The 20,130-nt window shown below is 58.3% G+C and overlaps 2 protein-coding genes across 6 annotated transcripts; one reads left to right on the top strand and one right to left on the bottom strand.

Moving 5' to 3' along the window:
- Positions 1 to 101: 101 nt before the first annotated feature.
- Positions 102 to 6,696, top strand: RBBP4 (RB binding protein 4, chromatin remodeling factor). 2 transcript variants are annotated; one of them, XM_042834048.1, is made up of 12 exons: positions 102 to 225; positions 717 to 861; positions 1,340 to 1,485; positions 1,898 to 2,071; positions 2,259 to 2,374; positions 2,538 to 2,698; positions 2,826 to 2,952; positions 3,059 to 3,136; positions 4,256 to 4,332; positions 4,423 to 4,480; positions 4,583 to 4,693; positions 5,656 to 6,696. In XM_042834048.1, exons 1-12 carry the CDS (start codon positions 210 to 212, stop codon positions 5,719 to 5,721), a joined length of 1,275 nt encoding a protein of 424 aa, XP_042689982.1. In that variant the 5' UTR covers positions 102 to 209; the 3' UTR covers positions 5,722 to 6,696. The 2 variants fall into 2 exon arrangements, with proteins under 2 accessions (XP_042689982.1, XP_042689981.1); XM_042834047.1 differs by having other exon boundaries at positions 103 to 225; positions 714 to 861.
- Positions 4,797 to 13,468, bottom strand: SYNC (syncoilin, intermediate filament protein). Of its 4 annotated transcripts, XM_042834045.1 has the most exons (5): positions 12,873 to 12,942; positions 11,515 to 11,703; positions 9,565 to 10,975; positions 8,528 to 8,652; positions 4,797 to 7,603 (listed from the first exon to the last, which is right to left on the bottom strand). In XM_042834045.1, the coding sequence occupies exons 2-5, from the start codon at positions 11,538 to 11,540 to the stop codon at positions 7,540 to 7,542; spliced, it is 1,626 nt and encodes a 541-aa protein (XP_042689979.1). In that variant the 5' UTR covers positions 11,541 to 11,703; positions 12,873 to 12,942; the 3' UTR covers positions 4,797 to 7,539. The 4 variants fall into 4 exon arrangements, with proteins under 4 accessions (XP_042689979.1, XP_042689977.1, XP_042689980.1 ...); XM_042834043.1 differs by lacking the exons at positions 11,515 to 11,703; positions 12,873 to 12,942 and adding an exon at positions 13,234 to 13,468; XM_042834046.1 differs by lacking the exon at positions 11,515 to 11,703 and having other exon boundaries at positions 12,873 to 12,930.
- Positions 13,469 to 20,130: the final 6,662 nt, after the last annotated feature.

The raw sequence follows: 20,130 nt of genomic DNA, 5'->3' as shown, positions 1-20,130 counted from the left end.
CCCCGCCCCTCGCCGCTCTCCGATTGGCGGAAGCGTCCCGGCGGCGGGCGGCGATTGGCCAGCGTTGGCGCGCGAAGGGGTGCGCGGCGCCGGAGCCGCACGCAGCGGGGGCAGGAAACAATAGAGCCGTGGCCGAAGAGGAGCGGAGCAGCGGCCGCCCGCCTCGCGCAGCCCAGCCCCATTCCACCGCCCCGTTCCCCCTCCCCGCCATGGCGGACAAGGAAGGTAGGCCTCGCGGCGCGGCCTCGGCGGCGCGGCCTTCTTCTCTCAGCGCTCCGCGAGGCGTTAGGCCTCACTCCCCGCCCCCCCTCCCCCGCCTCCATCGGCCGGCGCCGTGAGGAGTGCTGGCGGGGGAGCTCCGGCAGGGGGCGCTGTGCGGGGGGCGGGGGTCGCCGGGCGTCCCGTGGGGGCCGCGGGGCCGGGCCAAGGGCGAAGCGATGTGAGCTGCGGGGGGCGGAGGTGGGGGACAACGGGGGGAGTCGGCCCCGGCCGTGGGTTTACGGGTCACGGCCGCCCCCGGGCTGCTCCGCTGACGCTGCGTGCGGTCGCCGCTAATTGAGAAGCGAGGGGCAGCGCGTGCGGTGCGGGCTGCGTGTCGCCGCCGTGCCGTTTGAGGATAAGCGGCTCCCTTCGTTGAGTGCCCGCTCAGCACCGTGCGCCTTGTGAGCGTGTGGTGAAGGCTGACATCCCGCATTTCTTTTGAATAACTTCAGCAGCCTTCGATGACGCGGTCGAAGAACGTGTGATCAACGAGGAGTACAAAATATGGAAAAAGAACACACCCTTCTTGTACGACTTGGTAATGACCCACGCTCTGGAGTGGCCCAGCCTGACTGCTCAGTGGCTTCCTGATGTGACGAGGTGAGGGTGCATGCTGAATCTTCCCGTTGCTGTTGCTTTGATTTTGATGCTTTTCTTCTTCCAGCTTCATTCTCCGATTTGAAATGCAAAGCCCCCCTCCCCACTGAAGGGGAACTAAATATAATTTCAGTTTAAGCACTCTCATCCTAAGCTTCCACAACAACATTCTGCTTCCAAAGAACGTTCATGCATCTCAAACCATGTACTGGGGAGGCTGTTAAAGTCTCTTAAAGGAAGGCAAGGGAACTGGTGGAGTTATTTGGGGGTAGGTGCTGTTGTGCTGCAGTAAGTTTAATTTGAGATCTTGAGTTTGGAGGAGTGATTCCTCTGGAGGAAGAAAATCCCGTGCCAGAGCAGGAGAGCAGTGCTAACTGCTAAGGATGCTACTGGTGTTGGGAGCTGTCATCAAAGGATGCCGTATTCAGCTCTATGTTTGTGTGAACTCCTGTGTTTCTCACCTAAATTTCTCCTCTTGCAGGCCTGAGGGCAAAGATTTCAGCATTCACCGGTTGGTCCTGGGGACTCACACTTCAGATGAACAAAACCATCTCGTGATAGCAAGTGTGCAGCTGCCTAATGATGATGCACAGTTTGATGCCTCACACTACGACAGTGAGAAAGGAGGTAAGGGAACAAAGATGTCAATCAGGTGGGGCTTTAACTGTTTTTCCTCCATTTTGTGGTGGTTGAATCAATCTTTCTACGTGGTAAAAGTTCTTAACAATCTAATTTTAGCTTTTCTTCTTGTCAGAAGCCTGGATTACGCAGTTCATATTTTGATTTTGGGCTTCTTGGAGTTATTTGTAAATGTGACATTGTTTGATAAATACTTTTTCTACTATTTCATGTTGAAGGTACATAGATTTAAACCAACGTGCCACTACTAACTAAAAGAATCCAGTCTGCATGCTCTTGTGACTGTTCCTCCCCCAAATAAATGCCTGATGTTACCAACAACTGACTCTGAGTCTTCGTGTCCTGATATGAACATGGTTAATTGTTTACAGTCATTAAATTCTTTTTTTTTTTCCCCCAGAGTTTGGAGGCTTTGGGTCTGTTAGTGGAAAAATTGAGATTGAAATCAAGATAAATCATGAGGGAGAAGTGAACAGAGCACGTTACATGCCACAGAACCCCTGCATCATTGCCACAAAGACTCCATCCAGTGACGTCCTCGTCTTTGATTACACCAAACATCCTTCTAAGCCAGGTGCCTGGAGCTTTGTCACCTTTGTGCTTCAGGGCTACAAAAGTGTCCAAGCAGCCTTTTCTTAAGGGAAGGTTGATGGGGTGCGAAAGAGGTTGAAAACTTTTGTGGGTTGCGTATGGTGTAACTTTGATCCATGATGTGCTGACGTGATTCCAGGCACTGGAGCTCTTATGCTGCTTTTTTACAGACCCGTCTGGAGAGTGCAACCCGGATCTGCGTCTGCGTGGGCACCAGAAGGAAGGCTATGGGCTGTCGTGGAACCCAAACCTGAGCGGGCATTTGCTCAGTGCTTCTGATGATCATGTGAGTGCTTTTCAGTACAGCTGGGGTGCAACCTGCACTTTGTGTCCCTTGACAAAGCTCAGAACTGTTCTTCTGTTGGAGGGGGTGGAGGTGAGGGAGCGCAGAGAATTTTTGTCTAAAGATAAAATCTTTATTTTATTTATTTTTCCCTCTTTTTTTTAAGACCATTTGCTTGTGGGATATAAGTGCTGTTCCAAAAGAAGGTAAAGTGGTGGATGCAAAGACCATCTTCACGGGGCACACAGCTGTAGTGGAAGATGTCTCCTGGCACCTGCTCCACGAATCTCTTTTTGGATCCGTTGCTGATGATCAGAAGCTCATGATGTAAGCGGGCTGCTTTCTGTAGAGGCTGAACATCTCGGTCCATTTTGCCTTCCCAGCTGCTCCCTGCTCTCCCGTGAGGTGGGCTGTGAGCCTTTGCTCCAGGTCTGTATTCCATTCCTTCTTCCAGCTGGGACACGCGGTCGAACAACACCTCCAAACCCAGCCATTCCGTGGATGCTCACACAGCTGAAGTCAACTGCCTCTCTTTCAATCCCTACAGCGAGTTCATCCTGGCTACGGGATCAGCTGATAAGGTCTGTGCTTTCATTGCCTCTGCAAGGGGTTGGTTTGGTTTCTGACGTGTGGGAGTGGATGTGTGGTGTTGTTACCTCAGGACAAAATGTTTCCTTTCCTTGACAGACTGTTGCGCTGTGGGACTTGAGGAACCTGAAGCTGAAGTTGCACTCCTTTGAATCACATAAAGATGAAATATTTCAGGTATAACAAAACCTCTGTGTCTTCCCTGCACCTGAGCTTAGTTGTGCTTAGCTAGCAGGCAGAATGGAAGGCAGGCTGTTTCAGTGTGTTTTCATGAAGTGGACTTGTGCTTCAAAACCTCATTCCTCCCTCTCACCTGCTTATAATTTCCTGGTTTGTTGTTGTGGAGCTTTCTGTGTGTGGGGGAATTCCAGAGCAGATAAGAGTGTCCAGAAAGCTGGGGGCAGAAAGTAACGAGGAAATGGCTGAGAGCTTGACCCACAATGTTGGGAGTGAAATACCAGCAGTACACAGAGCGTGTAAATTATTCATGGCAGCAGATTTGAAGCAGCAAGGCACAGTGAAATGGCTGCAGCATTTTCATCTTCTCAGCTTGGTCCTGAGGCAAGGCTTGAGGTGGCAGCCATGAAAGGAGATTGCTGGACCATCCTGTGGCAAAAAAGAATTGCTAATTTTGCTGGTGTAAATATAGAAAGTTAACATCACTGGTGGCATGTGCTTTGCAGATACAATATTTCCATCCCCAGCTCATGCAGTAGTCAGAACAAAAGTATGTGGAAGGGTTTTTTTTTGTCTAAGGATTGCTTTTAAAGACCAGTTACCTCTAAATACAGTTATGCTCAGAACTGTGAAACGTCAGGCCAGTGTGAAGAATTGTCTTATTTTCTCATCCTGTGATCCTATTAAGTGGAGTGTTTTGGAGAGGTTTATCTCCAGCAGCCGTGGTAAATGAGAGCTCTGGGGCAGTTAGGCTTCAATTACAGCAATTTCTTTTCGTGTGTAACCACAGCTCCCATTTCAGGCACCCAGAGTTTACATTGGTGCAGTTCTCCTGGGGGAGCAGCTGATGGTCTGCAGGGTTGTTTATGCTTGTAACACGTGCTCTCTGCTAGAGAAGAAGTTGCACGTGAGGCCTGTTTGGTGCTCAGATTCTTTGTTAGCACACAGGCTCAGCAGAACTGCTCGCTACCTTAGGATGTCATTATGGGGAATGTTTCTCTTTCGAGGTAATAATGATTTGAGTTTTCCTAAGGCTCTCGTACTGTAAGGTGCAGCAGATCCTGCCGTGTCTCAGGTTCTTCCAACTGACTTCATTTCTGAATTCATTCTTGCCTGTAGGTTCAGTGGTCGCCCCACAATGAAACCATATTGGCCTCCAGTGGCACCGACCGCCGGCTGAACGTCTGGGACTTGAGGTAAATCCCGAACGAGGCGGGTTGTGCTGATGGAATTCTGATGAGCTGCATCACAAGCAGCAACAACAAAACCCCATTTTCTTTTTGAAGTAAAATCGGAGAAGAGCAATCCCCCGAGGATGCTGAGGATGGTCCCCCAGAACTGCTGGTAAGAATTCTGAGCCTCACTGATTGCTGGGTCCCTGCAGCGGAGATTGGAAATGTTTGGAAATGTTTGCCCCCCCACCCTTTTTTTCCCCTTCACTCCTAGTTCATTCATGGTGGTCACACTGCAAAGATCTCCGACTTCTCCTGGAATCCCAACGAGCCCTGGGTGATCTGTTCTGTATCAGAAGACAACATCATGCAAGTGTGGCAGATGGTAAGTTGTCTGGGAGAGTGCAGGAGGTGGCAGATAAGAGACAGTGCTGAACTGCCTGAAGGTCAGCATTCCGGGTTCTGTTTACAGGCCCCAGAAGGGTTTGCTTTGTAGCACTGCCTAAATCTCAAATGGGCAGTGAAAAAGGTTTGAGATTCGGTAGAAACAAGGGCTTACAAATCCTGAGAAGCTGTTTTGTATTTCTCGTATATATTTATATACTGTAATTTAGTGGTAAAAAGGAAAGTAGGTACTGGTGTATGGAGAAGTGACATTTTCCCATCTGTGTTTGAATGAAAACTAGGTTAAGAAAAATTGACAAAAAACCACCCAACCAAACAAAAATCAGCTCAAAAACAAACAGCAAAACTCCAGCCAACCACCACCGCCACCAGCCACAACAAATGCAAGCATGAAGTTGAGGTTTCTGTTGGTCGCTGTCATACTGGGAGAGTTCTTTGTGTGATACAGACGTCCCCCGTGGCTGCAGAGGGGCAGCGTGGTGCTGAATAGGGGAGAAGTGCTGCTTTAATTCCCAGCTGCTGAAAGTTCTGCAGAATCATCTCTTACGGCTCAAATAAGCTTTGAAAAGGCCGTGCTTCTAATTTTGGTTTATTTATAGACTGGTCACAGAGGCTTTGTCTTGGCAACGTGTCTGTGTGGTTCTTAAGGAAGCGATGCTGCAAATGAAGGGGCTGTGAAACGTGTGCACGGTGCTCTTCATTGTCACAAGCTCTGGTCTCTGCTTTAGGAAGTCAGATGCCCATAAGCTGCAGTAACAGAGGCCTTCTGAAATGTGCAGCACTGTTGAAAGCAAGGCAGTCTGTGTCGCAGCTCTGTAATGAAAAGCCTCGGGGGATTGGTGCCACACATCTGCAGATGAAAATCTGCCAGGACTTGTAGAAGTGCTGTGGCACCTGTTAAATGCAATGGAAAATGCTTCTACATTTTGCTTTGACTTGCAGGCAGAGAACATATATAATGATGAAGACCCAGAAGGAAGCGTGGATCCAGAAGGTCAAGGATCTTAGATGGTGGTCCTTCCTGTTTCTAGTCCTTTTCCTTCTCTTCCCTCTCAGCCCTGACATTGACTTAACACTGGTTTTGAGACACACGTAGACTTTGTGTTCAGCCATCTTTCTGTAGAAACCATCAGCGGTGCTTTTTACCCCGGGCAGAACTCCCCTAAGGAAGGGCTTTTAGTCCAACCCAGCTGGTGCTGTGCTGCAGCTCCTCAGGTTTCCCACAGCAGCCTCTTGTGCACGGAGCCATTTTAGCTGCCTTCCTGTGCACAACAAACCTTCTGTTGCTGTTTTCTGTCTTTAGCTTGCTGCAGCTGCGGGCTTTTGCCTAATTTAAACAGAAATGAAATCAGAGCTGCCAGAGGGAACTGGAGCCAGCAGAGGTGGTGCAAGTGTTAATCCACTGGTAGTTCAGAATGAGCTGGGAACGTCTTCTCCCTTCAGTACAGCTCAGAAGCGTTGGGATTCTTGTAGTTAATCTGTACCTGCGTGGCTTTATCTGCCTCTCAGATACGTAGAGAGACTTGCAGGTTCTGAAATTGTATTTCTTCCCATGCTTTCTTTTGTCGTTGCTGGTAATTCTGGGTTTTTCAGTTCTTTCTGTCCTTCCCCTTTCCTTCCATCCCCTGGGTGGCAGTGGTTTGGATACGTGAGCTGTTCCTGCAGAGCATCACTCACCTTCCGTGCGTCTTGTTCTACTGTGTGTTTCTTGAGCTGTGTTTTCACATAAATTTCTTTCCTTTCTGTGAAATGGCTTTTCAAACTTCGGGGCCACAAAGTTGTGAAGGTTCTGTTTCTACCAGCGATGCACCACAGGTGGCACAGCAGTGGTGGCTGGTGCAAATAAAGCAAATGAGACGTGGGCAAACTGCCTTTGTGGGAGTCAGTCCTTGACCGCTGCCTGCTGCCCATCTCCCACCAGCTCCTCGTGTTCCTCATCACTACCTGTGTGTAAGTGCTTCAGGCGGAATAAATTTTTTCTACGTATGTGCTGCATGGCCGTGTGGTTTTGTGCGGATGTTTTCCTCCTGCATTGACTGTTTTCATGAGGGTAAACCGTATCCCTGGAGAAAGAGAGAAAGGGAGGAGGAGGAGGAGCCTCTGGGTGCCGTGTGGGTGCTGCAATGTACTTCAGGGCTGCCTCCTCTTGTTTCTGCTGCTTGCTCTGTGAAGTGAGTGCTGAGTAGCTCAGAGCAGTCAGGGTTGCAGTGGAGCGTGCCTTCCTCCTGCAGGGCGCCGCTGCCTCCATTTCGGGTCTGCCTTCAGCCCTTGCACAGAACAACGTGGGCAGTGATTTGGGGTTTTTTCTCCCTATTTTGTAAAGCGTGAATATTTGGGTGCCTTTCAGGCCCCTCAGTTTGACACACAAGCTTATTTTTCTTTGACACACAGCTTTGAGAAATAAGAAGACCCTTAAACTCTGACCTTTATTTTCAGTGTGAGACTATAAAGTGGAAACCTTTTATCCACAGACTTCAGTTTCTGTGGCTGGCGGCAGAGCGGATCGCGGTACAGCAGCCACCACTGGGCACACAAGGAAACCTGTACGTAAAGCTCAGCGTTCAGCTCCTTTCTGTGCAGGTCTATATGCTCTATCTATGGAACAGGACGAGGTACATTTTCCAAACACAGCAAAACATACACGTGTGATTCTTCAGCCATGTCGTCGTTCAGTGCAAGTACCGCTTTCTCTGCTCACGTGTGGAAAAGCAGTTCAGCAGAAGATCCAGAGCAGAGTGGAGCTGCTGACTTTGGGCAGCGAGAGGAGCAGCGAGGAGCCGACCTGCAGGTTCCAGCACCGCCCCTGGCGAGGAGGAGATCTCACCTCTAACATTCCTGGTCTGGTTTTTCTTCAGATTTACAAAGGTGGCCGTAGATTTCTAAGCAGCCCCTGTGTGGGTAGAAAGCGAATTTAGGCTACTAAATATGGAACTTATGGAACACAACCTAATGAAAAAAATCCTCCTTTTCCCAGTGTGAAGGAAAAGCAATCAGGCAGTGCTCAGTGCCTGGCACCGAACACACGGACTGCGGCCAGGCCTCGGCACGGGCAGCAGCTCTGACAGCAGGGAACGTGATTGCTGCTGCGAGCCATGGGAGGAGGCAGCTGTGATTTCTGCTGCAAGACACAGGAGGAGGCAGCTCTGAGGCTGCTGCACTCCAACTCCCAGTTCAAAAGTGAAACTCGAGGAGGAGAGCTGACACATAAGAGGTCTGAAGCGCTGTTGCTTCCAGCAGTGGCGCTTTGGAGCTCAGTGTTAAGAGGCTGCAGCCGCGGCTGGGGCTCCATGTCAGCCTCTGCACCCCGTGCTTCACGGGGACCCCACGCAGCAGAGATGCTGCAGTTACTCTCATAAACTTTGCAACAGTGAGACGCGGCACCAACATGGGAAGGTTGGCTCTTCCCTGGGCTGCGGTGCTCGTGGAGAGAAGAGCTGCAGCTGCCGGGGTGGGGAATGCCCTCCCTCAGTGCAGTTACAGGGGGAAGGTGTTGCAGATGTGTTGTGGAGCTTTAACATGTGGTAGAGAAGCCCTGAGTGAAAGCAGCAGCAGATTCAGAAGCAAGAAAGTTGTTCCCTCTGATACAGACCATCTGCAGCAGCGCTGCTCAAACTGAGAACCCAACTCCCTCCCACTGTTCCTAAGGAATTAGTGTATATTTTGTCAAGTTGCCGTGCCTGTCCCTTGGAAGGCAGCCCCTGTTTCTACTCTGTGCAGAACTTTCCATGACACAGCTGCATGGCAAAGGCTCTGCAGTTTCCACAGCACTTCCACTGCAGCCTGGACGGGAGGCGTGCGTGGAGCAGACACTGACTTGTAGATGGACAGCTCGTGGTGCAGGCTGCTCCGCAGCTCCTCCAGCTCCTGGTTCTTGCGCTGCTGGAGCTGGACGCTGTTCTTCAGCTCCTTCAGCCTGTCCTCCAGCTCCTCCACCTGCTCCTGGGGTGAAGACAGAACCCGGTTATGTGGGAAGCTTTGCTCCGTGGCGGTGGAGAAACCCCTGCAGAAAACCTCTGCCCTACCAAGGCGGCAGCCAGGGCTGGCGTGCAGCTGTGCTTTGCCTTCCCCACTGGCAGGGTTTGTCCCTCACACTGCTGGGTGTGCGTTTGAAAGGCTGTCAGCACTGTATAATCTAAAATGCTGAAGTAGATAAACAAGGGAATGGGGAAAAAGCAGCAGGGAGGCACAGTGGGGGCTCCATGGGTCAGAGTGAGGTGGGGCCCTGAGCCCCCTGAGCAGCACCATGGCAGCCAGAGAGGGTCCCAATCGCAGTGCTGCAGCACAGCGGTGCCTGCAGGGATGATGTTGGCTGTGGGCAGTGGTGACGATGGCTGGGAATGCTGGAGATAGATGGCGGGGCTGCCCTGCCAAAAGAGCTCTTGTGGATATTGAATTGTACTTTCTCCCTACGTGAGGTGTTTTGGGAGGCCTGGCTTGGCCTCACGGCTCTGTTTCCAGCACCTAAGCTCTGCTTCATCTGATGTGGAGCTGTGGGGCCGATGCAGCACTGCACCTCCTCTCTGTCCCCGGGGTTCCTCGGTGCCTCTGCGTGCTGCTGGCTGGAGGCAGCACCTGCTGAGGTGTGGAGCCCTTCCCAAAGCTTGTTCTGCACAGTGGGCTGCACACAGCATCCCAGCAGGGCACAGCGCTGCTGAGTCACTGAGCTTCAGCCTCTGGGGCTCCTCCAGACGCAGGAGTAAATCCTCAGGGAGAAAAGTGCCTTCGACGGAACCCGCAGAGCTTTGTCACCTCCCCAGTCTCCCTGCTCCCCCTGAGCCCCACAGACCAGACCCACCGCCTGTGCTGGCAGCACCCGCAGGTAGGTAACCCACCCCTGCCCCGCGCACGTACCCTGTACTGCCCGACCTCCTCATCGCGCTTCTGCTTGACGAGCACGATCTGCTCCTCCAGACTCCGGTTCTGCAGCCGCAGCCGGCTCACCTCCCCCTGCAGGGGCCGCAGGGCTTCCTTCATGCCCTGCACCTCTCCCTGCAGCTCCTGCAGCGCCCGCGTCCCCGCCTCGCGCCTCTCCAGCAGCCGCAGCAGCTGTGGTTCATAGTGCTCCTCCAGGCCGCGGCGGCTCCGCGTCACCAAACTCTCGAACTCGGCCGACAGCCGCCGGCTCTCCTGCAGGTACTGCGGGTCCTGGCGGCACGGCGGGGCCTCCAGGCGCTGCCGCAGGGCCTCCTTCTCCTTCTCGCAGCTCTCCCGCAGGCGGCTCAGCTCTCCCGACAGCCGCCCGGCCTGGTTCTCCAGCTCGTCCCGATACGCCGCGTGCTGCGAGAGGTCGTGGCGGCGGCTCTCCAGCTGGTACTGGCAGGCCACGCACTCCTTGGTCACCTTGAAGAGCTTCTGCTTGATCTGACGGATCTCGTCCCTCAGGTTGTCCCGCTCCAGCTCCACTTTGGCCAGCAGCCGGCAGGCGGCCTGGATCTCCTGGTGGGCATGGCGGATGTCCTGCAGCGCCGGCTCGCGCAGCTGCGTCAGCTCCTCGATCAGAGTGTCGCGCTCCTTCTCCAGCTGCTCCACCGCCTCGATGCACTCCTGGAAATACTCGCCCAGCTCCTCCAGGCTGAGGCACGGCCGCTCTGTGCCCTCTGCAGCTTGTGGGGTGCCCGCCCCCTCCGCATCTGTGTCCTGCGGGACCCCGATCTCCGCTGCGCCTGGCGGGATTCCTGCCCCGTCGGTGTCCATGGCCGACGGGATCTCAGCCCCATCCACGTGCAGTGGGATTCCTGCCCCATCCATGTCCAGCAGGAGTCCCGCCACGGCGGCATCCATATCCAGCAGGATCCCCAGTCCTTCTGCTTCCACATCCAGGGGGAGTCCTGCTCCGTCGGCATCCAGAAGCGCCCCTGTTCCGCCGGCATCCACATTCTGAGGGATCCCTGCTTCATCTTCCGCATCCAATGGGATTCCTGCCCCATCTGTATCCAGTGGGATCCCCGTCCCACCAGCATCCACGTCCAGAAGGATCTGTTCATCTGTTTCTGCATGCAGTGGGATTTCTGCTCCATCCACTCCCAGCGGTGCCACTGTCCCAGCCATCTCCTCACCCAGCAGTGCCCCCAGCATGGTGAGGTTCAAGGCTGTGTCTCCAGCACCTTCCTGCAGCTCCCCGTAGGCACCCGGAGCAGGAGCAGCCCCCAGGCCCGGCGCTGGGTCTGTTGGGGTGCACGGAGCCCTGCGGTGTGGGGCTGGGGCTTCTCCTGCTTCATCTGGCAGCGGTTCTGGAGGCGGTTCCGGCTCTGCCATCAGGTCCCTGCGAAGGAGAAGGGACACATCAGCGGGCGGTAGGACAGGACCCATCCCTCCCTGCCTGCCCCGAGGACAACTTGGACCCAAGCTTTTGGCATCAGCACGGGCCAGAATGAAGGAGCAAAGCCATTCTGAAGTGACAGTGACAGAGAGAGAGCAAGCGCTGAAACCCGGCGGCAGTTCCCCATCTCCCTGTACTGCTGCACGGATCACTGCAGCTCGCCCCGCACGCCCGGTGAGATCCCCAGCGCAACGCGCCCGCTGCCCGGCTGCGTGCCATAACCTCACGGCACGGGAATGCGCTGCCGGGCGCAGCGGGCTCAGCGCTGCCTGGGGATGAAGCGCAGCACCGCAGAGCGCCGCGCCGCTCACTTTGCCGTGTCATCCGAGCCGGGCGTTACTGCTGGGTGGGCACCGAGCGCTGCCGCCACAAAGCGCTCCCGTCTCACGTTCCCCAGGCGCTATTTGAGGGCAGTGAGCAGCGCGCGGCCCTGGGGCTGCTGAGGGCTTTTCCTGCGGTGGGGGGCGGGGGGATGCTCTCACCTCCCGGCCCCGCGGGCTGAGCTCATGTCTCGTCATCCCCGAAGGAATGAGTGCAGGCTGGCACACAGCGGCCCCCGGCTCGCCCCAGCGGCTTTACGGAAAGCGCTGATTTTCACCGGTCCTTTCTCTCCTAATAAGGCAGTTTTCTGCAGCGCTGACACATCGCAGCCTCGGACTCAACCGCCGGAGCTGAGGAGTGCGGGCAAAGGTGGGGAGAGGGCTGTGCGGGGTTTGCCGTGCCCCCCCCCCTTTGCCTCCAGCAGTGATTTATCAAACTTAGCGACCGCTCTGCGCCCACGGGTTGTGCTCCCCCCCACCCCCCCCGGCCCCCATCTGTGCGCCCGCGACGCTCCCCGGGGGCTGAACCTCACCCACGACCCCCTGAGAACCCGCGCCCCCGGCTCCTCTCCCCCCACATCTCCCCAAGGGCCGGCTCGTACCTTGCTCTCCCGGAGCCCGGTGCCCCCTGCACTGCGCTGCACATGGGCTTAGCATGGGGCGGGTGGGGGTTATTAATACACGGCGTTGGAAATCAGACTCCCCCGGCAGCCGCTTCACCCGCTGCAGCGCCAGCTGCGGGTACTGCCGCCCTCCTCCCCGGGAGGAGGGGGAGGAAGAGGAGGAGGAGAAGGAGGAGGAGGGCGGGGAGGGCCATGCCTGCATCCCTGGCAGTGAAACATTGGGGCTGACTGCAGCTCCGCAGAATCCCCAGCGCCCCCACCCAACCGGGGGTCTTTCCATGCAGGATTGATTTGCTGACGGTGCCCCTTCGTGCAGCCTCCAGCCCGATCCTGTCGGGTGCTGGGCAGGGCACGTGCTGTGATGGGGACGCCGGAGTCCCTGGGCTGGGGTGTGGCTGGAAGGGGTGAGGAAGGAGCATGGAAGGGGCACGGTGAGGACACGGCGCATGGCCGTGATTTGGTGTGGCCTTATCCTGCACACGGAGCACATGGATACCGACGCCCTGAGGGTTCCGTGTGTGCCAGAGGCTGCTGCCAACACGTCGGTCCCTGCAGAGCGCAGCCCCCACTTTGATGCCATACGTCTGCACCCCTTTGAGGGTGGGATGGCATCTCAGCACCCAGCAGTGATGCTGCCTGGGGTTGGAGGTTCCATCTCTGCCCGCCGACCCCTGGTCCCTCAGCCCACAGCATCCTAACCCCCCCTTTGGGGCAATACTACCAGCATCTATTTACACCTGCTCTACATTCTACCCACGCATGCAGCAGCCCAGGGGCGCAGTGTGGCTGCTGGGTTGTGGCCCTGGCATCCCCCAGCTCGGGACTGGAGGAGGAGAAAGGCAGAAGCGATTGATTAAAGCAAAGTTTATTTCTCTATTAAAGCAAAATTCCTCCTACCTCCGCCCTGGCCGTGCCCGCTCAGGAAGTCAGCGCTCACAGCTCAGGAAGTCGCCAGCTTACGTGCCCTGAAACCGCCCAGCAACGCGCACCACTGCTTGCAACATCCCCATGTGCCACCCCGTCCCCGTCCCCACGTCACCGCCGCCGTCACCTTGCTCACTGCTTGGTTTAAAATAACTGCTCGTGTCCGCGTCCCGGCCCACCAGCACGCGATGCGGGGCAGCAGAGCTTTAAAAGGAAAGGGAAGATTTGGGTGTTTGCTCTTTTTTTTTGACCCTGTTGCTTTTTTCAGCTCAATGCACCTTTTTTTTTTCCCCCCCACAAAGTGCCTCTCTTTGCGCTCAGGCTTTTGACTCACTGGGAGAGGAATGCCGTCCATTCGGACAAGTTGTGCAGATAAATATACATCTCTATCTGCATCTGCCAAGCGGGGGGACCTGCAGGTCAGGCGTGCAGCAAACCCTGCTGGGGTGCCCAGGAGGCGCGGGGCTGCGCTCAGCTGTTGCCGGTAAGAGGATCAGCCCGGCTGTTTTGTGGACATAACCAGGCAACGGGCGGCTCGGGTGTCGGACCAGGCACGGCTCTATCCATGCACGAGCTGCCCTGGACTTTGCTCCAGCAAACAGGGAGAAGGGAAGGCAGGAGAGTATCTGCAGAGAAACGTTCCAGCTGCTGGAACACGGTGAGACGTGGTGCCCCCTGTGGTGTCCTGGTGCCGGCCAGAGGCCTCTGCTCTGCTCCTGCCTCAGTTTCCCCAGCTGAGAGCTGAGGTGCTGCCACCAGAGGGACGCTGCAGTGGTAGCCAGCATGGGATGAGGTCTGTGGCCATATTGCGGCGCTGAGGCTGACCCTGTTCCACTGCTGAAATGCTGCAGCTGCCTCAGACCTCAGAAATCCCAGATAAGGATGCTCAGGGTCTGCGCAAGGTCACTGGCGGGACAGAGGAGGAGGAGGAGAAGGGGGGCAGCGTGGGCACAGACCCAGCTGGGGCTGGGGCAGAGATGAAAGCTGCAGCCTGAAGGCGCCGTCCTCGCTGCTCTGCAAGGACCTTGGCAGCTCCATGGCAGCGGGGTCAGACCCTGCCCTGGGCTGCAGGCGCCAGCAGCTCCCGCTTATCTGGTGCCAGGACCGATCTGCCCACGGTGAGGCACCTGGAAAGCGCCTGTGCCAGCACAGCTGCTGCAGAATGGATGCCTGCCCAGCTGGGGACGTGGGTCTGTCCCTCATGGGGGCACAAAGCTGCAGCCCCAACACTGCCAGCTCTGAACCTCACTGCTGCTGCGTTATCTCTTGGCACAACCCGGATACTGGCTTCAAACATCCACATCAAGGCTGCTCGGCCCGGCGGCACCACTGCTGGGATAGGATTGTCCCCTCTGCCCAGCAATGCCCGCTGTGGTGTGTGCACATGTATGTGTGTGTACATGTATGTTTGTGTGCACATGTATGTGTGTGTGCACATGTATGTGTGTGTGCATGTGTACGTGTGTGTGCACGCCTCTGTGGCCCAGTGATGGTTAACAAGGGCACCACTGCAGACAAGGCCGATGCTGGGCTTTCCCATGCCCTGGGTTGAGCACCAGGAGGAGCAGCACCAGCTCCCAACCCCGTGTGGGGGCTCAGGAGTGCATTGGGGTGGGAGGCAGCACTGCGCGGTGAGGCTGGTGGCTGTGCCTGGACCTTTTCCCCACCGCCCACAGGCACTGCAGGATCAGTGAGTCATGAGGCTGCGCCTGTGGAGCCAGCAGGTGCCTGGCTCTGGGCACGGATCTGCCCCACCACCTCCATGTGGGCAGCAAAACAGCTGAGAACTGACCTCACAAGCTCTGGTGGCTGCCCAGGGGCTGCAGCACACAGCGCTGTGGCTGGTGGGGACAGGCCATTCCATCCCGTCTCACTGCCCAGGAGCTGAGCTCCAGCCCAACAAGCTGCCCGATGTCCTTCTGTCTGTCCTTGCCACACGAGCAGAGGATACACGGCCCAGCTGGGTGCTCCTGCCTGCATTCCCCCTCCCCAGGAACAGGACCAGGCACTGGGGGGCTGCAGATGACCTGCCCCATCCCCAGCCACTCTGCTCCCCTCTGCTCAGAGCTCTCCCTGGAGCGTGACTGATCCTCACTGTCTTATTTGGACAGTGCTCCATAACTGTGTGCAAAAATATTTTTAAAACTGGTTCTGCCGACATCCAAGGAGAGGAGAGATGTGAGAAACAGGATCTTTTTGGGAGGCTCATGACTCAGAACTTGGAGCTGGTTGCAGAAAGTCAACACAAACACCCTGATTGGGGATTAGCTTTGCCCCAGAGGAGCGTTGGGGGACACCAAAAACCCAAAGGCAGCCCAGCTGGAAGGAATTGTCCCAGTGCTGGGTGCTGGTGCCTGGAAATGGCTGCCCAAACACTCGTGCATTCACCGGGGTTGAGTCAGGGGTCAGAGCGGTGGCGGGGGGGAAATGAGAAGCAGGGACAGGAGAGCTCCGCCAGCCCCCGTGCTCCTGCAGGAGCCAGCAGGGCTCAGCGCCACGTCGTGTTAACGCTGAGCACGTTGAGATCTGTCGGACTGCACAGCGCCCACCCCTGGGTCCCACCGCCCGCCTGGGACAGCAGCGTGCTGGGAAGCCTGCAGGAGGGACAGGTCGTTGTTTTGTAAATTCTTCTAGTCATTTCCAGACATTGGCAAACTCCCCCGGGCACGCAGCCAGGCGGTGTGTGAGCCTCCGGGAAGAGGATGTGTTTTAAAAGCAATGTTGCAGCTTTTCCCATTAAGCAGAGCATCCTCACGGGGACGTCAGCCCAGCGGTGCCATGAGCGTGCAGAAACCTCCTGCTTTCCTGCAGGGATGACACCCCACCGCCCTCCAGCAGCGGGAGCTGCCGGCTGTGCTCGTGTGCAAGCGGAGAGATTGTTCATTAGATCCACCGAGGGCGCTGGGGAGACCCTTAGGTCCCCTGATGGTCCCTGGGAGACCCTTAAACGCACCGATGGTCCTAAGGAGACCCCCCGTCGCTCTCAGTTTATCCATCCGTTAAAGCAGGAGCTTCACGTCTGCCGGTGGTGGCTCTCGGGGAGGCGTTCGGACGCGCTGGGAGACCCAGACCCGCCGCTGCTCCCCGGAAGGCCCGCCGCGCCCCCGGCTCCGCGCAGCAGCCCTTTCAGCCCGCTCCATCCCGGGTTCTCCCGGCTAACCTCCGCGGCCCGTAGGACCGGCGGACCCCGAGCCGGCCCGCCCGGGTCACCCGGAGAGGCCCCTCCTGCAGGTGGCTCCGGGGCCGCGATCCCCACCTGCGCACGGGCGGAGCGGAGGGGCGGAGCGGAGGGCCGGGGCCGGGTCCTCCCGCAGCCCGGCGAGGCCGCAGGCTCCGCCCCGGCTCCGGCTCCGGAGAAACTTTCCGTCGGCGCCGTACGCTCGGCGGGAGCCCGGAGCCGGGGCCGAGCCGCAGCCTCAGCCGGAGCCGCAGCCGGGGCGGGCCCGGCCCTATGGGCAGCGGGCGGCGCGGGGCTCTGCCCGCCGCGGTCATGTCCGCCCCGCGTGCACCTGCGGACGGCGGCGAGGCCGAGCGCGGCCCCCCCGATGTGTCCCCCCGGAAGAAGAAGGGCAGCGGCAAAGCGGGCGGACTGCGGAGGGCCTTCAGCTGGCTGCGGGGCCGGAGGAGGAAGAGGAGGGCGGGGAGCCCGGCGGCCGCGAGCCCCGATCTGCGCGGAGCGGGTGAGGGGGGGCGGGGCGGGGAGCGGCGGTCGGGGGGCACGGAGCGGGGACCGGGGGGCGGGGTGACAGCTGGGCCCGTCGTGCCGTTTGTGCCGGTGGTGGCGGCGGCTGACGAGAGCTGCGGGTCGCGGCCGTGGAGGTGGCCGAGGCGAAGCGGAGGGGTGGGCGAGGAAGACTCGATGTGAGGCCGCGGCGGAGCGGGGCTGTGTGAGGAGGGGACGTGGGGACCGAGGAGACGGCGGAGGAGGGTCCGCGACGGTGGAGAGGCCAAAGCGGGCTCGGTGCTGAACGGGGGCTGCGATGCGCGGCAGGACGGACCCGGCGCTGCTCTCCCCGCTGCCCCGAGGGCTGCTGCCGGTTCGGCTCCGGCTCTGCGCTGACTCAGAAGGTCGTTGGGGCTGAGGGAAATCTGGAGGCGCGCCAGCCTCCTCCTCCTCCTGGGCCCTTGTTTGCCGTGCTCCAGGTGTGGCCCTTCCTGTCCTCGCCGTGGCCCCGTGCTGGGCTGTCCTCGTGTCCCATCCGCGCCCCGTCCGGAGCCGCCCGCAGGGTGCGAGGTGTGGAGGTGCGGAGTTGTGCCACGCTCTGCTCGCGCGGCTGCTCCCGGTGGCGGCGGTCACAGGAGGGGCGGCACGGCTCCGTCCCCGCCGTAGGGATCCCGGCTGTGTCACACGGCCGTCCTTCCCGCAGGGCGCGGCGGTGCCACCCGGCTGCCTTCACCTGGAATTTTCCTCCTCCGTTTGCCCCGGGGGGTTCGTTCCCAGAACCGCGGCTTCGAGAAGCCCACTGAGATGTGCGATAAGGAAGGAGGGGCCGTGGGAAGGCGGGGGGGGGGCCGAGGGGCCGGGCTGTGCGGGGGGTCCCTGAGATGCTGCCTGGGCGCAGCACACGGAGCGCGCGCTGCTGCGAGCCTGAAACCTGAGCAGAAAAAGCAAGCCGTGCCAAAGCATGTGATATTCCTCCCTGCAGGAGCGCCCGCTCCAGCTCTGTCAACCCTTTCCTTATTTTTATTTTTTATAACTAATGCTTTTTCCCGAAGTTTTACCGTTCGCCCGCTGATCAGCAGTCACGGCTCCAGCCCGCTTCCCGTGCTGTGTTAGCAGGGCGCTGCCGCCCCGCGGGCCGGACGCTCAGCATCCCGGCACCCAGGATGAGGGGCCGTGCAGTGTCCCCATGTGAGTGGCAGCGCTGCGGGTTTCTGTGCCCCTATGGGCTGCGGGTTCCCCGCTGCGCTTCCCGCAGAGCCGCTCGGAGGTGCGATGTGGGGCAGCGCGTGCGGGTCTGAATCACCCGGCCGGCTCCGGCGCTCAGCGGCCCCACCCGGCTTAACCGCCTCCAGCCCGGCTGTGCGCAACCCGGGGCTGCGCTGCGGCCTCGCTGCCTGCTGACCTCAGGCGGGTGCTGCGTGCCGTCCTTCCCGGCGTAGCAGCGCCGCGTTGCTCCCCGAGCAGCCGGGGAGACGACGCTGGTCCGTGTTGTGCGGTGACGCCCCGCAGAGCTGCGCTGTGTGGTTGCGGAACTCGGCAGCGCCGGGTGCCGTGTGAAGCCGTGGGCTCTGCCCAACCTGGCGGTGTTTCCAGACGTCGAGCTGGGAACTGTGGGATGGGGAAGAGGAGCACTTAAGCAGGTCACTGTGGGCTCTGGCTGCTGGCGCTGCGCTCTTCTCTCTCGGTGTCTTTGTGGTGCTGAGATCTGCAGCGGCCGTGGCTCTGTTGCCCTCCGTTTGCGTGGCTCTGGGTGCTGGGTGTGGGGTGCAGCTGTGGGTCAGGGCTGTTCCTGCTCCCAGCCTCAGTGTCAGCCTGGTCCAGATTGCTCAGCACTGAGCCCATGGGAACTGCAGGATGAAAGCGATTCCATTTTGGATCGGCCCTGCGGTCCATCTGATGGGAAATCCCAGCCCTGTCTGCTCAGCTGGGCTGGGAAGAGCAGGGATGGATCTCGACGGGTGGATCTCAGCGGAGGAACGGCACTGGGCAGGGGCAGCGCTTGTGGAGGATGGAACCCCCTCCTGCTGGATGCTGCCGTCCCAGCACAGCCTGGAGGAGCGGCTGCAGCATCCGTGAGCACTTGGGTGACAGCCACAGGCACTTCCACTGCTCCAACACGCGTTGGCGGCTGGAAGATGGAAAAAGAAAGAGAAATGTGTGAGCTGGAGGAGTGCATGTGAGCTGCAGCCCTCGCACGGGTCGTTCTGCCCTCCTGCAGAGGAGGAGCGCCGCTCGATGCCCAGGGTGTGCATTTCCCCAGTATTGTGGTGCCTCTGGAGCTGAGGGTGTTGTCAGCCCTCGGGATGCTGGGTTGAAGCAAAGCGCCCTGTGCTCCTGCAGCCTGCCCTGCAGTGCCGTGGAGCTGCTTTTCCCGCTGTCTGCAGGAGATGTTTTGGTTGGGAATAAGGGAGCTGAAAGCTTTCTCTCTTCCTGTGACAGCAGTGCTTGCAGACCCACGGGGGGCTGACAGCCTCTTAACCCTCAGCAGCGCTGTGTGCTGCAGCAGGGGGGTGTGAGCAGGCCCCCGCATGGCCGTGTGCTGGGGGTGTTAGCCCGGATTTTGGCTTTATAGGGGCCTCACAGCATTGCTCGCGATTCCCCAGCAAAGTAAAGGAATCGATGTTCTAAGAGCACTAAGTGAGCGTTGGCTTCTTGCCTTTGATGCCAGCTTCGTGCAGCAGCAGCAGACTTCCTGAGTGCTGGGGTTAAGATCACAGCTTTGAACGCACGCAGCGGCTGCACAGCGGGGCTGAGCGCTGCGGGGCTGCGTGTGCTGCTCTGATAGCAGCTCGGTGCCTCTGCCCCCCACGGCTCCCATCTCCGCTGTCGCGCGGCAGCACCGTCGCCATTTGGTGCCAACGTGTTCTGGTCCCGAGCTGCTGAGCTGTGCTGAAGTGCAGGAGGTCGTGGGGAGGTGGCAGTGCGGTGCTGCCCGCTCCATCCGCGCGGTCACGAATTCGTTAAATCTGCAGAAGGCAGAGAGTGACACTTCAGAAAATGTGAACAACAGGAATCCGCCGGCCGGGCCCGGAGCCACCGAACAAAGAGAGGTGTGTCCTCAACCGCAGCTATTCCACCTGGAGACAACTGCAGGAATTGCTCTCACAAATAGCGTTCCGTAAGAGCCGATAAAACTATTTCGCCGGGGTCGTGTTTCCTTTTAGAAGGAAGGTTTTATTTCATAAGACAATATCATCATTGACTTCGTCTCCGGCGCCAGGGGGAACGCAGGCCAGCGGAGGGCGAGGAGCTGAGCAGGGATGAAGCGAAAAATCCTTCACCTGCCAAAGGAGCAGAGGAGCGCTGAGAGCTGCGCTGCCCCGGGGCGAGGAGCTGCGCGGTGCTGACAGCCTGGGCTCCGGCTGCAGCAGGAACTAACGCGAAACCCTCCTGGTTATGTATTGCTGTTAATGATTGGGGATCTCGAGCGGGGGTTTTGTGTCACCTTTGCCTCTCTGAGCTTTGCTTCCCCATTAAGGGAACAAGGGCTGAATTCCTTTCTCATTCAGGCAGCGCGGCTCCCGCTCTGTTTGCTCGGGGATGGAGTCAGAGCGGGGACTGATCCTT

Source organism: Centrocercus urophasianus, unplaced genomic scaffold (assembly GCF_019232065.1).
Source record: "Centrocercus urophasianus isolate 14NV4802_14NV808 unplaced genomic scaffold, USGS_Curo_1.0 seq_43, whole genome shotgun sequence".
NCBI classification, from domain to species: domain Eukaryota; kingdom Metazoa; phylum Chordata; class Aves; order Galliformes; family Phasianidae; genus Centrocercus; species Centrocercus urophasianus.
This window is presented reverse-complemented; position numbering and strand designations above follow the sequence as displayed.

Excerpts from the sequence above, each read along its gene's own strand:
- RBBP4 (XM_042834047.1), top strand. Across the intron at positions 862-1,339 it reads TGGCTTCCTGATGTGACGAG|GCCTGAGGGCAAAGATTTCA; the intron begins GTGAGGGTGCAT and ends CTCCTCTTGCAG. Across the intron at positions 4,694-5,655 it reads TCATGCAAGTGTGGCAGATG|GCAGAGAACATATATAATGA; the intron begins GTAAGTTGTCTG and ends TTTGACTTGCAG.
- SYNC (XM_042834043.1), bottom strand. The coding sequence starts at position 13,295 with ATGCAGATAGAGATGTATATTTATCTGCACAACTTGTCCGAATGGACG. Across the intron at positions 8,653-9,564 it reads AGGAGGTCGGGCAGTACAGG|GAGCAGGTGGAGGAGCTGGA; the intron begins GTACGTGCGCGG and ends TCTTCACCCCAG. Across the intron at positions 7,604-8,527 it reads CACGAGCTGTCCATCTACAA|GGGCTGCTTAGAAATCTACG; the intron begins GTCAGTGTCTGC and ends CTACCCACACAG.